The 16244-nt window shown below is 49.4% G+C and overlaps 1 protein-coding gene and 1 long non-coding RNA gene across 5 annotated transcripts in view; one reads left to right on the top strand and one right to left on the bottom strand.

The window, feature by feature from the left end:
- The window catches only part of mtTFB2 (mitochondrial transcription factor B2), a 212234-nt gene extending 200432 nt beyond the window's left edge, over nt 1-11802 (top strand). For 3 of the 4 annotated variants that reach the window (XM_075698283.1, XM_075698284.1, XM_075698285.1), the window contains 2 exons: nt 8416-8555; nt 8737-9993. In XM_075698283.1, the coding sequence (XP_075554398.1) occupies nt 8416-8555; nt 8737-8911 (315 nt within the window). In that variant the 3' untranslated portion in view covers nt 8912-9993. Of the gene's footprint in view, nt 1-8415; nt 8556-8736; nt 9994-11299 lie in introns of those variants that run through there. The other variant, XM_075698286.1, reaches the window with a different exon arrangement.
- On the bottom strand, nt 10090-12831 carry LOC142587350 (uncharacterized). Its single transcript, XR_012829492.1, has 3 exons — nt 12574-12831; nt 12342-12508; nt 10090-10344 (listed from the first exon to the last, which is right to left on the bottom strand). It is a non-coding gene; the product is annotated as an uncharacterized LOC142587350 (long non-coding RNA).
- Nucleotides 12832-16244: the final 3413 nt, after the last annotated feature.

Below are 16244 nucleotides of genomic sequence, written 5' to 3'. Positions count from 1 at the left end.
CGATGTATCCGCTCATGACGGAGTAATCAGCCCCTGTGTCCACTAAGGCGGTAACTGCGTGGCCATCGAGAAGCACGTCGAGGTCGGTGGTTCTTTGTCTGGCGTTGCGGTTACGTCTTGGCGTCGGATCACGGCTGCGTCGTGTTGAACTGAAGTTGGAACGTCGCGTCGTCAAGTCGTCTTTTGTCGGTGAGGTCTTGGCTTCCTGACTTCGTCGGGACGGCGGAGTGCCGTTATTATGTCGTCGAGATGGTGGCTTCGTCGACTTCGTCGGCGGCGGAGGATCTTAGTCTGTTCGACGAACAGCAACCGTACCTCCATCGTTTGCTGCTCTTAGTTTTCCGGATATGGGCTCGCAGAGCGGCCCCGGGCTGGGCCGGTGTATGGTCGACGCTGCGGCTACAGGTAGCGGCATGGTGACGGCGAACGGGACGGTCGTCGAGGGCTCTACTGAGTGGCGGCGAGGTAGTCGGCGATATCGCGAGGTCGTTCGCCAATCTGTGGTCGGGGCGCGTTAACGGCGAAACCTCGCAGTCCCATCTCCCGGTATGGGCATCGGCGGTACACATGGCCGGCTTCTGCGCAGTGATAGCAGAGCGCGCAGTGGTCATGGGCTCGCCAAACGTCAGTCTTCCTTGGAACGCCGCGTGAGGCGACGGCTTGGCGTGCTGGCGGCGGGAGTGGTGGTGGACGACAGAACTGTGTCGTCACTGGGCCCTGCCGTGGGCGCGGAGGGGGAACGTGACGGCGGGCTATAGCGGCGTATGTCATCGCTTGCGGCTGAGGTTGCGGCGATTAAGGGGCTTCTCCGAGCTGCTGTTGCAGCTGCTCACGTACGGCGTCGGCAATCGAAGCCACTTGAGGCTGTGATGAAGGGAACACCTTCTGTAGCTCCTCCCGCACGACCGCCCGGATAGTCTCGCACAGGTCTTCTGTGGCCAGTGACTGAACTCCGGCGTAGTTTGTCGAGTTCGTGCGGCGGTCGAATTGCCGGTTTCGCATGTCGAGTGTCTTCTTGATGCTGGTGGCCTCGCGAAAAAACTCGTTGACGGTCTTCGATCGGCTTGGTACCATTCCGGCGAAAAGTTCCTCCTTCACACCACGCATGAGTAGGCGGACTTCCTGCTCCTCAGGTATTTCACGGTCGGCGTGGCGGAATAGACGGCTCATTTCCTCCGTGAAGATCGCGGTTGTCTCATTAGGTAGCTGCACCCGGGTTTCTAATAGCGCTTGGGCTCGTTCTCGGCGTACGACGCTTGCGAATGTCTGCAGGAAGCCGCTTCGGAACAGCTCCCAGGTCGTTAAGGTGGCTTCTCGGTTCTCGAACCACGTCCTGGCAGCGTCTTCCAATGCGAAGAAGACATGTCGCAGTTTGTCGTCGCTGTTCCATTTGTTAAAAGCAGCGACCCTCTCGTATGTCTCAAGCCAGGTTTCCGGGTCCTAGAACGTTGAACCGCGGAACGTCGGAGGCTCCCTGGGCTGCTTGAGCACGATGGGGGACGCCGGGGCTGCCATTGGGGTGGACTTGATGGCGATCTTCCTGGTCGTCTCAGGCAAAAGTCCGTGCTCCGGCGGCAGTTGTTGAAGACTGCGGCTTGCTCGATGGTCCGGGACTACGTTGGTGTTCTCTTTACGGTCCGGGCTTGGATCACGGCTTGTCGGGGGCGTCCGGTACATGAACAAAAAGCACCTCTAGCAGATGTCACGTGGTGGTGACGTTGAAGAACACAGTAGCAATACTGTGAAATGCAAAACTAATTTTTATTGGGCGCACCTGTGCCCACAGAACAGGCTACACTTATAGCACAACTATAGCGGCGAACACGGTCGGCGATCGTCGAAAATCTGATCAGCGGGTCAAGCGCGTCGGCTTTTATACATCAGTCGTCGAATGTTCCAGAGTAATCGCTGGGACCCGCGTGCCTTCCACAAAGTTCTACATCATTCGCGCCGCGCACGCTTGCGATCAGATTACACAACGTTCGGTCACAGACAGCGGATGGGGATGGAAGCATCGCTAAAATTTCAGAAACCTCTGATACATGCAGGCGCGTCCTGCGCTGCACAATAACATTTGTTAGGCGATGAAACGTGTCGCCCGATAAGTACACGTGTCAATATATATATATATACATATATATATATATATATATATATATATATATATATATATATATATGTGTGTGTGTGTGTTTTAACGGACAGTTAAGGGAGTCCAGATACAACTATTTATTGCGGGCTAACTTGTGCCCTGGGAGTAGATAAAGAGCACTGCCGCGTTCTGAACAAGAGATCAGGAAGGTCTTCTCTCTCGAGCGGCGCGTCACCTCGCCTTCGTCTAGGCGCCGACAACGGCCACCTGCGATGCGAGTGCGTGCGGCGAAAACACGTGCCATTATTTCGCCTTTTCTTCCAATACGCCGTTGTCCTCTTGAGGGGGGCGCACGAACCTGCGCGCATTGTTTAACTATGTTTCTACCTTTTATCATTATCCCTCCTCCAAAACGCATCGTCCCGATGCGTAAAGCGACGAAATTGTTCACAAGCTGTTCATACTAAAGTGGTATATGGCACAGAATAGATGTTTGGTCGAATATTCACTGCCTGTCATGATATGGCTTCAGTCTGACCACATGTACGGTTTCTGTGCGACGCCGGCATAGTGATGAGCTCACTTGTCCTTCTGGCGTAACTTAGTTCAGGGGACTGATGTGGCTAAGTACTCGGTAAGGGCCGAAATAACGGCGCAAAAGCTTTTCGGACAGGCCGCACGTCCACACGGGTGTCCACGCCCATACTCTGTCGCCTGGTGCATACTCCACTTCCCTTCGCCGCAGGTTGTATCGGTCCGCGTCGAAGCGGTGCCTTTGTTGAATGCGATGTCGCGCCAGCTGACGTGCTTATTCGGCCCTCTGTATAAAGTCACTGATGTCAGGGTGCTGTTCTTTACTGTTGCTGACAAGCAGCATTGCATCTAAGGGTGTGGTAACTGTTCGTCCAAAAACAAGTTGGAATGGCGTTACTTGAGTGGTCTCTTGCAATGTGGTATTGAGGGTAGGATCTTGTCCCATGTACGGTGCTCTAAGTCTACGTAAATTAGCAACATATCGGTCAGCGTCCTGTTCAATCGCTCGGTTAGCCCATTTGTTTGAGGGTGATAGGCAGTTGTTTTCCTGTGGCTGGTATGAGTCAGTTTCATGATGGATTGCGTCAAATCGGCTGTGAACGAAGTTCCTCGGTCCGTGATAATAATTGCAGGGGCACCGTGTCGTAATACTATCTTGGTGACACAGAATTCAGCCACTTTAACGGCCGCTGCACTGATTAGAGAGGATGTCTCGGCATATTGGGTTAGGTAATCCGTCGCTACTACAATGCATCGTTTCCCTGATGACGATGTCGGAAAGGGACCAAGCAAGTCCATTCCTACTTGTTCGAACGGGGCTCCTGGGCGTTCTATTGGTTGAAAGAGGCCTGCGGGTTTAATTGGAGGCGTTTTGCGTCTTTGGCAATCACGACATGTTTGTATATAACGTTGTACTGAATTCAATAGCTTTGGCCAGTAGTACTTAGCATGAATTCGGGCGAACGTTCTGCTCACACCGAGGTGTCCTGCTGATGGGTCATCGTGACAGGCTTCTAAGATTTCGGATCGCAAAGCTGAAGGAACGACGAGTAGAAATTTCTCTGTGCTGTGCTCAAAATTTCTTTTGTACAGGACGCCATTTCTCATCACATACGATAGCAATCCCCGGCAGAAAACTCGCGGAACATGGACGGGGTGTCCCTCGAGGTGCCTCATGAGTAGAAGCTACTCGGCGTCAGACTGCTGGTGTTTGGCCATTTCAGATCTGGTTACGGCTCCAAGAAACGGAAATGTGGTCCATCTTACACAGGAGCAGGTTCGACCGGCGCACGTGATAAACAATCAGCGTCACTATGCCTGCGACCTTACTTGTACACGACCGATATGTCGTATTCCTGCAGCCTCAGACTCCATCTAGCAAGTCGTCCAGAAGGATCTTTCAGGTTTGCAAGCCATCACAATGAGTGATGGTCGCTGGTTGCTCGGAACGGTCTACCGTATAAGTATGGTCGGAATTTTCCTATGGCCCATATTACTACGAGGCATTCTTTTTCTGTGGTTAATAGTTGGTTTCAGCCCTCGAAAGAGTGCGGCTAGCGTATGCAATCACTCTTTCCTCTCCGTTTTGCCATTGAACGAGGACGGCACCCAGTCCTAAATTGCTGGCGTCTGTGTAGATGTCTGTTTCCGCTTCCTCATCAAAGTGCGCAAGGACCGGGTGGTTTTGAAGTCGCCGTCGCAGCTCATGCATTGAATGCATCTTCTTGTTCACTTTGCCAGACTAAAGGCATATCTTCTTTTGTTAATCGCGTTAACGGTTCGGCAATCTTTGAAAATTTTTTGACGAAACATCTGTAGTAGGCACAAAGTCCTAGGAATCGTCTAACGGCCTTTTTATCAGTTGTCTAGGAAACTATTCTACTGCTGCGGTCTTCTCAAGGTCAGGACGGATGCTTTCGAAGCTAATCACATGGCGGAGGAAAAGTAGCTCATGGAAGCCGAAGTGACATTTTTGTGGCTTTATCGTCAGCCCTGCTGAACTAATAGCTTTGAGCACAGTCCTTAGTCGTTCCACACGCTCAGCAAAGGTAGTAGAAAAAATCACGACATCGTCAAGATAAACCAGATAGGACTGCCACTTTAACCCGGAGAGCACAGTGTCCATCATCCGCTGAAAGGTGGCAGTCGCGGAACAGAGGCCGAACGGAAGTACCTTGAATTGGTATAGTCGGTCTGGTGTGACAAATGCTGTCTTCTAACGATCCGAGCCGTCCACTTCTATTTGCCAGTATCCGCTTTTGAGGTCGAGAGAGGAAAAGAATTTCGCATCCCGTTGTCTATTGAGGGTGTCATCGATCCTCGGAAGTAGATAGACATCCCGCTTTGTGACGACGTTTAGCTGCCGATAATCAACGCAGAAGCGCAAGGTCTGATCCTTTTGCTTTACCAGCACCACAGGCGAAGCCTACGGGCTGGTCCATGGTTGAATTACGTCGCCTCTAAGAATTTCTTCTACTTGTTTGCTGATGATCTCTCTCCTTCGGTGACACTCGGTAGTGATGCTGGCAAATAGGCCTTACAGCTTCGTCGACAATGATACGGTGCTTGACGATGGATGTTCTCTGGACTTTCGATGTCGTTGAGAAACACGCCGCGAATTCTCGTACAAGGTTCTCTATTTGCTGCTTCTGGTTCTGTGATAGTGGTGCTTTGATGTGGACGGATGCAAGTATGGAGTCTGCGTTGTCAGAATCCAGTAGTGCAGCATCGGAAGGGCTCAAATCCGTAATCTGTTCATAATCGTTAAGGCGGGCAATGACGGTTCCCTTCGCAACATGCTGGACTTCATTTCCAAAATTAGTCGGGAAGACATTTCAGCACCCGTCACGCAGCTGAACGAGACCCCAAGCCATACAGATCCATTTTTCGAGTAATAGCCCAGTGTTACTGTATGCTATTCATTCATAGTCGCTGAATACGGTGCTTTTTACGGCGACAACTATGCTGGATCTTGGGGGTATCGTGACGTCGTCGTCTACAATCTGAAGCGCATCGAATTGTTCTTCACACTCGAACGTCGCGATGGCGTGCTTCGTTGAGAACGACACACAGGATTCCTGCAAGTTGATAACTGCACCGTTCGCCTGCAAAAAGTTCATTCCACTAATTAAATCCCTTGAGCATTCTCTTAGAACAATGAAACTGGCGACGTATGTAAAGCCGCGTATTCCGATTCTAGAAGCGCACCACCGGGTTGATGAGGTGTCCACCGGCGGTTCGAATTTGCGGTCCTCTCCAAGGAGTCAGCACTTTTTTCAGTCTTCTGGCAAGTACATTACTCATAACGGAATGGTCTGCGCCTGTGTCGACTAAAGCAGTAATTTCGCAGCCGTCTATAAACACACAAAAATCGGAAGCCACGTCACTCTTTTCGCAACTGCTCTCGCATCCGTCGTTATACTTCAGAATCAGCGCTGGAGGCTCCGTTCTTGCGTCGACAGCGGTCACCTCCACAGGTCGCCGGTATTAGTTTTCCCGACGTGGGCTTTGGGGGCGTCGCCGTGGGGAGCTTGAGGATGGACGCGGGCTCGGTGATCGATACCTCAGCGGGACTGCTGACCGAGGTTGGTGTTGCTGTTAAGTCTGCGGGCTTTGGCGCGTTGACAAATACTCCTGGATCTCGAAGGGGCGTTCACCGTTTCTTCGGCAAGGAGCGTTTACGGAAAAACCCCGTAGTCCCGCTCTGCGGTATTCGCACATCCTGTAGAGATGACCATGCAGCTTCGCCGCAGTGGTAGCACAGCGAGATTTTATCAGGTGTGCGCCATATGTCAGCCTTCCGGAATCTTGTCTCCGGCGAAGACGGCAAGAACCGAGGTTCAGGTATATGCGCAGTTGCCGCGACGAAAGTACGTCCTGGAGATCCTCTGAGTACCTCGGCGTACGATACCGTCGGCCGTACCGGTGACGACGCTTGCGGCTGTGCTGGCGGGTGCTGTTCGCGGACTGCTGGTCTCACTTCTTCGCGAACCACTTCTGCTAACAAAGAGACCGCTGTGGGGCCGTTGTTCAGCTGTTGCCTCTGGAGCTCTTCTCGAACCACAGATCTTATGATTTCTCGTAAGACCTCGCCGCTGTTCTCGAACATTGCCGACATTACATCCATAGAGGCGACGTTCATATCGCGGTTGTAAAGTCTCGCACGCTGTTGAAGAGTCTTTTCCATAGTTGTCGCCTTGGAGCGGAATCCGGCAACGGTACGTGGAGGGCCGCGAACCAAACCAGCAAAAAGCTCCTGCTTCACACCGCGCATCAGGTGCCGAAGCTTCTTGTCCTCGCTCATGCTCGGTTCGGGTCGGCGGAATAAGCGGGACATATCTTCGAGATATGTCCCGCTTTCGTTGCCACGCTTGCCACGCTTTCGTTGTTTCGCTGGCTTCTTGCTTGCAAAGCGGCTTGAGCTCTTTCCCGGCGGTCTGTGCTCAGATACGTGGCCAACAACTCCCGTCGGAAGTCATCCCACGACCGGAGGACAGCTTCGTGGTTTTCAAACCACGTTCGCGCACAGTCTTGCAACGCGAAGTAAACGTTGCGGAGCTTCCGGTCTTTGTCCCATCCATTGTAGTCAGCGACGCGCTCGAAGCCTTCCAACCAGTTTTCGGCGTCTTCGAAGGTGTCGCCGTGAAAAGGCTCGGGCGTTCGCGGCTGATCAAAAACGAGGCGGGTTGAGGCTGTCTGGGATGTAATTTCAGTATTGTCCGCTGCTGCTATTATAGTCTGCTCCGGCAAAAGAGGAAACTCAGGCGGCTCACCACGTAGGTGACGGCTCGTGCGCTGGTGGACAGGCGTAGGCTCGTTGGGTCTGAGATGGCGTGGTTCCGCGGTGCTTTATCCAACTCGAATTGGGCTGGAAATCATTACCCAGCATCTCCACCAGAATTGTAACGGACAGTTAAGGTAGTCCAGATACAACTATTTATTGTGGGTTAACTTGTGCCCTGGGGGTAAATAAAAAGCACTGCCGCGTTGTAAACGGGAGATCAGGAAAGCCTTCTCCATCGAGCGTCGCGTCACCTCGTCTTCTTTTTGTAGACGCCGACAACGGCCACCTGCGATGCGAGTGCGTGCGGCGAAAACACGTGCCATTGTTTCGTTTGTTCTTCCAATACGCAGTTGTCCTCTTGAGGGGGGCCCACGAACCTGCGCGTGTTGTTTAACGATGTTTCTGCCTTGTATCATTGTGTATATATATATATATATATATATATATATATATATATATATATATATATATATATATATATATATATATATATATAGTACACACTGGGTCTCCCACCTAACTTGCTAAAATTTAAAAATATGGGAGTGCATGCCATGTAGCTTGGCAGAATCGATGTACGATTGTTGTCAGACCATTTTTATATTTCTCCTTAATACATGATTAAATATGAAGTAATGAACTTTCCTAAATATTGCATTCAGAGCAAGTCTAAATGGGAAAATTTGAGACCATGCTGAAATATTCGCGATCCAGCTTTCTGTTCCTCGGTACGTGTTACACAAAACTTCGTTTCAAGCCTGAAAGAAGCTCACGAGAACTTTCTTGTGTTTTTGCATTTATTGTGCTGATAGTAATACTTGAGAAGGTACATAATGAATATGAACTAATTATGTAATCAGGAGAAATACAAGAAATAGTGACTTGCTCCAAGCGACTGCAAACGAGATTACCTTGGTACGTGTCACTCGCGTATATTTAAAATTTGGCTTAATTTACATAGAACATCCTGTACTAGGCGTGTACCTTAGCTATGTCTACCTTGCAGGCTCCATTGCAGTTGGTGCGGTTAGTGCCACGCAGCGACCTTTGGGATTTGGCGGGCAGCCCGGAGCGCCTGCACGAGTTGGTGTTCTTTGTACGCCAGAACATGGTGCGGCGCACCGCGTACGTGCTGCCATGTCTCGAGTGAGTGCCGGGCCGTCCTCACTGTGAGGGACTTCTGTAGAAAGCATACGCCTAGCGGCGTCTTTATTGTGGGTGCATGCACGGAAAGCGCCGTCGTACCCAGCATGCATTCTCCATAAGTTGTGTGCGAACTTACAAGCACAGTATAGTGGTGAACGAAAACATTGATCTTCTTGCGCAGGAAATGGATCCCGGGCTGTGGGCCGCGGCTGCTCCGTGCGGGCGCCACGCGGGTCTTCGAGCGCATGGGGGACTTGAGCCCCGAGCGCATGCTGCGGCTTTTCCAGCTCTTCTCGGCACTGCCCGAGTACTCCCAGTCGGCGTTCGCCGCTGCCGCAGCGAGAGAGGGCTCCTGACGCGTACTCAATTATGCATCCATATTTACATTGCCTAAACGCGCTCGAGCAACTGAGTACAACGTTTGACGTGCTTGACTCTGACAGCGTAGACCAAGAAATCGACACGCTGTTGCACCAAGTTGGAGTTCATCTCGTTTGTATCGACCGAAAAAGGATTCTTAAGTATTACGTCGGTCGCTACTACGAGTTTGAATTTAGGAGACTGTTTCGTCTTTCCAGGAACACCTTCGAAAGTTTCGCGAGAAGGTTTCAAAGTTCAAATTTTTTTCCGACGCTCTGCGGAGGATGCCCACAAATTCCAGCAGGGAAGAGATGCCTAAAGCGCTTACCTATTTGGGTTCTCAAAATAGCATGTACAAAATCGCCGACACGTTTGACGTGTCTGAACCATTTGTCTCATTTTGTCTCAGCAGGGTGCTGGAATTCTTGTTCAGCATAAGCTCTTATGTCATATCATGGCCAATGGGAGCAGAGCGCGAAGCACGCAAAGCACCTTTCTTGTCATGGAGTGAAGGCAAAGGCTCTAGTAATTCAGTTGGATGTTTGGACGGAAATCATACTGAAATCTTGAAACCAAAGGAGTCGTCATCGTCGTACTTCAACAGAAAAAAAATTCCTTATGTGATACTGCAAGGCATTTGCGATGCAAAAAGCCGCTTCATTGATATGCTTGTTTGCGGTCGGCCCACGACGACCGTGTCTTGAGGCACAGCCCCTTTTTCTAAGGATGCTGAAGTGCGATGGGGATTACAATCTTGACGATGCAGCTTATCTGCTGCTGCTTTGGTTGTTGGTCCGTTACGAAGATTCTGGGGCTTCAACAGAAGGCACAGCCAGCAAAGGGTGGCCATCGAACATGCCTTTGGTATCTTAAAACAGACATTCCGAAGGCTGTACTTCATAGAGCACGTGTGCTGCAGAACATGTGCTGCGAAAGCGTAGATGACAATGAAATTTCGGACAGCTACATCGGCGGTACGACAAACAACGAGGACGATTTTGCCATCGCGAACAGCACCGCCATCCGCGAGGCATGCGAGAAACGAATAAAAACAATTACCGAGATACAGTGCTAAGTAGCCATCGCGGTTGTGTTTCTTCCGTGCAGAGTGTTTCTCTTCCACACTTTTATGGAGATGTGCGTTCACTGAGAATGGTCGAGACACGATGAAAAATAAATATTCTTGCCCCTTTATTTTTTTTCACAAGCGTAAACCAGACGCTTCAGCAGCTGCATTCTTTATAGGCAAGCTGCTGTATTTTGTTTTATGCAGTCAAGTTTCTCTAAAAGCTTGGCTAATGCCGAGCTCTGTTTCTTCTTGGGGGCCATCTGGGCCTCGCTCTAGTAGGAACGTCCTGCTGAATCGATGCCAGGCCCTGCTCCATCAGTGTCCATTGGCTCGGGTTCCTACTCCACAGGTTCTGGATGCCTACAGCAATACATAGCTATACTTAGAAGTTCACTTATAATTTCATGTGACAAGCTGTAGTGTTGCGGTGAAAAGTTTCTCCATCATTGTTAAAATATATGCAAATATATTATTGCACTCTTCTTTATGTGAGTAACTTTTACTGTAGCACGTAACTTCGAGCGAACTATAAGTGTTTGTGAACACCAAATTGGCTACCACTGCGTTCACATGGTACTGGCATCTCTGTGCCTTCATGCATGATCCTCTGCCTGGAACTGTAAAGCAAGATGGCGTTTATGTGGTGCTCCCGCACCAGTACTTCTGCCAGCTCCCTGGTGACGAAACAATAGTTCAAAAAATTGCAGATCTATTGGCACTGGAAATTGCGTCGTGTTTGTAATATGACAACTAGGAAGCTTGTAACAGTTCTGTGACATGCTTGTCATTACTAACGCATACGTCTAATGTACTCTAAACTCTAAATCTCTAAACTTGATGCGTAACATATCGTTTCCGTGTTTAACATTTGTTCTAACAGAAAATTCTCATGAAGGGTACGTGTGTTCAACCCTTACGGGCTTTGGGAAAATGTTTGGTGCTCCTATTCAGATTACTGACGACTGCATTATCTTTGCAGGAAACCGTTTAAAAATTTTTCATAGAGCATAGTGTAGCCCATCACTTTTGTGATAATATGTAGTAAGCTATTACTGTTCGCAGGTACCCGCCGTGGTTGCTCAGTGGCTATGGTGTTGGGCTGCTGAGCACGAGGTTGCGGGATCGAATCCCGGCCACGGCGGCCGCATTTCGATGGCGGCGAAATGCGAAAACACCCGTGTGCTTAGATTTAGGTGCACGTTAAAGAACCCCAGGTGGTCAAAATTTCCGGAGTCCTCCACTACGGCGTGCCTCATAATCAGAAAGTGGTTTTGGCACGTAAAACCCCAAATATTATTATTATTACTGTTCGCAGGATACGGCATGCAGGTTCTGGCTGGCAATAGTGCAGAGAAATAATGCAAGATTTGAACGACAAAACCAGTCAAAAACGCAAAAGACAAGAGGAGAGATTCACACCACAACGACTGGACTATCAACTGAGCTTTATCAGAATCGGTGTAGTCCCAGCAAGGCCAGCAGAGCATGCGCAACTGCATCATCGCTAATCACATAGCATGAAAAGACAAGAAACGCTTCTATGGTGACCGACTTAGAAATTCAAATTCTTTTTCAAGTAAGCGCACCGAGGTTGTACTAACGCAGTCATCACCTAATAAACTGATGTAGTACGCTTCCAAGATTTCTCGCTCTTCTTTGCCCTTGCCCCTACCAATAATCGTCACATTGCTAAACAAAGGATAACAGCCACACTCATTGCAATGGCGATGCAAGTTTGCACTGTTATCTGACCCCAGGAAGGAGTGGTGCTCACGCAGGCGGTCATTAATACATCGACCGGTTTGACCTATGTAAAATTTTTCGCACATGAGAGGGAACTTATAGACAACCCCTGCAGCACATGCCGTAAAACGGTTTTCATTCTGCGTTGTGCAAACGTGGTTCCTTGCCCTGCCTCGAGAAATGCGCGAGCACAGACCCGAAAGCTTACAAGGGGCAGAAAACACAACACTTACTCCCTGCTTGGCGGCAACCTTCTTGATATTGTGGCTCACTTTATGCACATACGGCATAACTTCAAGTTTCTTACGTTCAGTTGCCCCACCATCTACCAGCTTCGTACGTTCCTTCTTTAGCCTCTGAAGCAGCGATTCAGCCACCGCTTTCAGAAGAGGCGGAGGGAACCCTGCGGCCTCTAAATAATGCAACTCAGCAAAGGCAGATAAAGCGCGTTTCACTTAACTAGGGGCAAAGACAACTGCTATTCTATAGCAATAAATTTGCTAAGGGAGGTTTTATAACCTGTGTGCTAAACTAAAGCACTATTCAAAAAGCTCACTTGTGCATGCAAAATTTCCAGCACACAGCGCTACAGCGAAAAGTTCAAAGTTACGCACTCTTCAAATTCGCAGTGTGTGGCAGCCTCTCCAGACTTCCCATTTTTTTCCTGCGTTCTTTTGAACGCCCTCTCCAGCGACTTGCATTTGTTCTGCACTTGCAGTGGCGCCAGTGATGCCGCGAACTCTTTGTTAAGGCCAAGAGCTCGCACATGCTCTTCTTGTTCCTGCGGTCAAGACAAACATTTGTTACAAAAAAGAGAATGTGCTAAAGAAGTTCAATTTGGTTTACCTTGTACCGCCTTTCTGGCGCAATCGCCTCTTCATCTCCCTATAAGAAGTAATCAGATACATCGTCCTCCTACTACTCCAGAGATCTTCCTGCGTGTCGAGGGTGTACAAAGGTGCCGAAGCAACGGTGGGAAAGCTTCAGGCAACGGTGGGAGCATTGCAGCTCCATCTGCCGATTGCCCCACTCGCTGCTCTGGGGCTCGCCCGCCTTGTCCGCTGCATGGCAGAGAAACGGACAGCCGCTTCGCGCTCGCCTTTAATAGGCACAAAGACTCTGGACCAGCAGGCGACGGCATTGTAACAACAAAAGGCGCCGAAGCTGTGCGTTCGACAGCTGCCGGCAGTCCGTCGTCAAAAAAAAAGTCGCGAAAACAAGTACCGTCTGAAAGAAAGAAGTAACATGTGCTTACCACCGAATGATAACTTCACTCACCAGCCGATGTGTAAAGCTCTGTGCTGCCATCACTAACAATGACTCCGTTTTCGTCGACCACGGGGAATAATTCTTGGTGGGTGCCGTCTATATGAACGATTAACGCCATCATTCTCGTCGTCTGCAGGAAAAAGGTTCGCCACTATAGCACCACCTAGCTGGTAGATGCAAGGGTTCACTGCACCGCGGCGGCACCACGCCAGCACTACGCGAAAATTGAGGGCCTCTGTGCAGGGGGCGCTCCTTGCACAAGAGAAGTTGGAGTGACAGGTTTTGTGGCGGGTGGACATGTTTTTCAAGGGCTCCGTGACGTCGACGAAATAAAGTTTCTTGTGCATCCTTCAAGCTTGCTTGTTTTTGATTTGCAGATTTTTCTAGCCTTTAAATAATAATTGGGTAGTTTTGTTTTTCCCCTCTTTTTTGTGTGCGCGGTTGTGTTTCGTGTATATTTGGTTTTGCAGGATAGTCAGAGCGTCCTTTCGCGCCACGGGCTTCAACACGTGCAGCCGGGTAGGACGTTACGTATTCATGGCCTCTAAATAGTACCTTCGAGGGGCGAGACTAATAGCTATTAGCGGTTTTACTGTGTTTGCTTTGGTATCGGGAATGTTGCTTTGGTAGGTAAGTGAGGTATGAACACCGTATGAACACGTGCGAACACGTGTCATACCTTGAGTCTTTGCGGCATTGACTGCTTTTAAAGCATTGATGAGAATTACTTTGCGGCATTTTAAGGATTTACATTCTGTGCGTATCAGTATTTGCTAGAAGGCACGTGCTCTGAAAGCTTTAGTATTCGCTTTTAAAAAAGCCGTGCAATACATGGCAAGAAAGACGGGAAAGCGTGCAGTGTGCGGGGGTCCCTCAAGGCAGACATGGTGACGGATGGGACTGGAGAGGGAATCGAGTCAATCGGCAGACAGACACTGTGATGTCGATGCTCGGCTGACGAAAATGGAGGCTTTCCAGGATGAGCTTGTCAAACCGGTCGAAGAGCTCAAAAATGAGTTAAATATGGAGCGTGATGCACGGAAGGTAGTGCAAAAAAGACTTCAAGCAGCCGAGGAAAAGCTGAACAGGGCCGCCATTCTGAACAAGAATGGCCTTGACAGTGGAACGCAGTCTCCTGACGTGACAGGAGAGGAGCGTGATGCACGGAAGGCAGTGCAAAAAAGACTTCAAGCAGCCGAGGAAAAGCTGAACAGGGCCGCCATTCTGAACAAGAATGGCCTTGACAGTGGAACGCAGTCTCCTGACGTGACAGGAGAGGCAGTGTGAGCAAAGCAAATGTAATGCGTGCAATGTGGGGAGGGGGTAGCTGAAAAGAGCGGCACGTATACATTGAGGCCGCAACACACACAAACACACAAAAAAAACGCTGGGTTCGATGGCCCTTGTCAAGTCCGAATCACGTGGAAAAGGATGAGAAAAGGACGCGGGGAGAGGCCTCGTGAGTAGGAGAGTGAAATGGTGGTTATCGCCGGCTACCCAAGCCTGGATAAGTGCTCAGAAGCAATTGTGGAGAGGGAAAAGGCGCTAAAAGAGTGGCGGTAGGTACACTTCCATGGCGGACACTGGGTTCTGTCATGGAGCGAGAAAAAGCAAAGTTTGCAGAAAATGCCCACGTGCCATATTAGCAGGTGGGCTAAATGACGTTCTGAAACAGGAAACGGACAGGACTAGCCCAGCACATGGCGAAGGGGGTAGACGACTTGCGCGAGCTGTCCCCTCAGTAGCAGATCGTGGTGTGCATGGTGCCGCAGGTGCTTGTACCTGACAGTCACGTACAAAGGGCCGTAGTGGCTGTTAATTAGGCGATATGGAAAATGAGCCGAGAGAAAGGATTCGGGATCGTGGAAGTAAACAGGGAAGTGAGAAGGTGTGGTGGTTTTGAACGAAACCGGATCCACTTCAATTACAGACTTGGACGAGAAGTGGCCTGGCGACTTGCTGGTCGCGCTGTTGCTTTTTAGGGGGCCCACGGTGGCTCCCGTGGCTAGGGTAGGTAGTGATGAAGAAGGTTCCATAGGGGAAACTGACAATAGCATCGCCGTCAATAATAGAAAAAGGAGGAAAACACGAAAGAGACCACGCCATGCAATAGAGTACATAAACATGCAAGGCGGCAGAAGAAAGGAAATGTGGACAGATAATGAGGAGCAGTTAAATCGAGAAAGAATAGACGTGTAAGCGTTTACAGAAATGCACCTTAGAGACACCGAAGAGCCGCCAGTGATTGAGAATTATGTATGGAAAGGGTGCAACAGAACTAAGTCGGAAAGAAAGGGAGGCGTAGTCGGAATGCTCATCCATCAAAGAGCCAAATGGAAAGAGTAAATTCAAAATGTCAAGAGCAACATGGTTACCAGGCACATTGAGTGGAAAGAAAACTTCGCTGGGCGTAACGTATTTGTGTACCGGAAATAATTGACAGGGTTTGTGGAATACCTAAGTTCTGATATTAAGGGTTTCGGGAATGATGCCGAAATTATTCCATTAGGTGACATGAATGCCCACATACAGGGTTTAGATGGCTATACCGACAACAACAGGAAGTCGATGCTAGATATTTGTGAGCAACATAACCTCGTTATCGTGAATACAGGGCCTAAGTGTGAAGGGCAGACCACGTGGGAAGTGGGAAACCGGCAATCGACCATTGATTACAGAAGGAATTCGTGATCAGTTGAGAGAAATGGTCATTGACGAGTAAGGGTATAGCAGCATTGGTAGTAACCATAAACGCGTCGTTTTAAAAATAGGATATGCAGTTGGGAAAGAGCAAGGAACGCAAAATGGCCTGTCCAAAATTTGAACATTGGACAAATATAGTCACAACAGTCGATGAGGAACTTGGCAAATGGCCAAGTAAAGATTGGGAATATAGTGACGTTCTAACTGTAATATCGACAGAAATACGGAACAAGAAACAATATGCTCATTGGAAAGGAAAAAAAGAAACCAAAAAGCTGGTGAAACAGGGAGGTACAAGAAGCGATCACCGAACGACAAAGTACACCGAGAGCACAGGTAGGGAAAAAAAGCGCAGTTGCTAGAGGATGAAGTAGCCAGTAAAGGGAAAATGTACCGGGAGAAAAAAATCTATCGTTCAAATACTGCAGAAGAACCGTCTGTTGGGCTAGTTGACCTAACATTGTACATTCCAAATACTACGCAAAAAATACACATACACATAAAGAAGTCACGAAAGACGCCGACAGCGCTATTACCGCGAACTG

This window comes from Dermacentor variabilis, chromosome 7 (genome assembly GCF_050947875.1).
Source record: "Dermacentor variabilis isolate Ectoservices chromosome 7, ASM5094787v1, whole genome shotgun sequence".
NCBI lineage: Eukaryota > Metazoa > Arthropoda > Arachnida > Ixodida > Ixodidae > Dermacentor > Dermacentor variabilis.
This window is presented reverse-complemented; position numbering and strand designations above follow the sequence as displayed.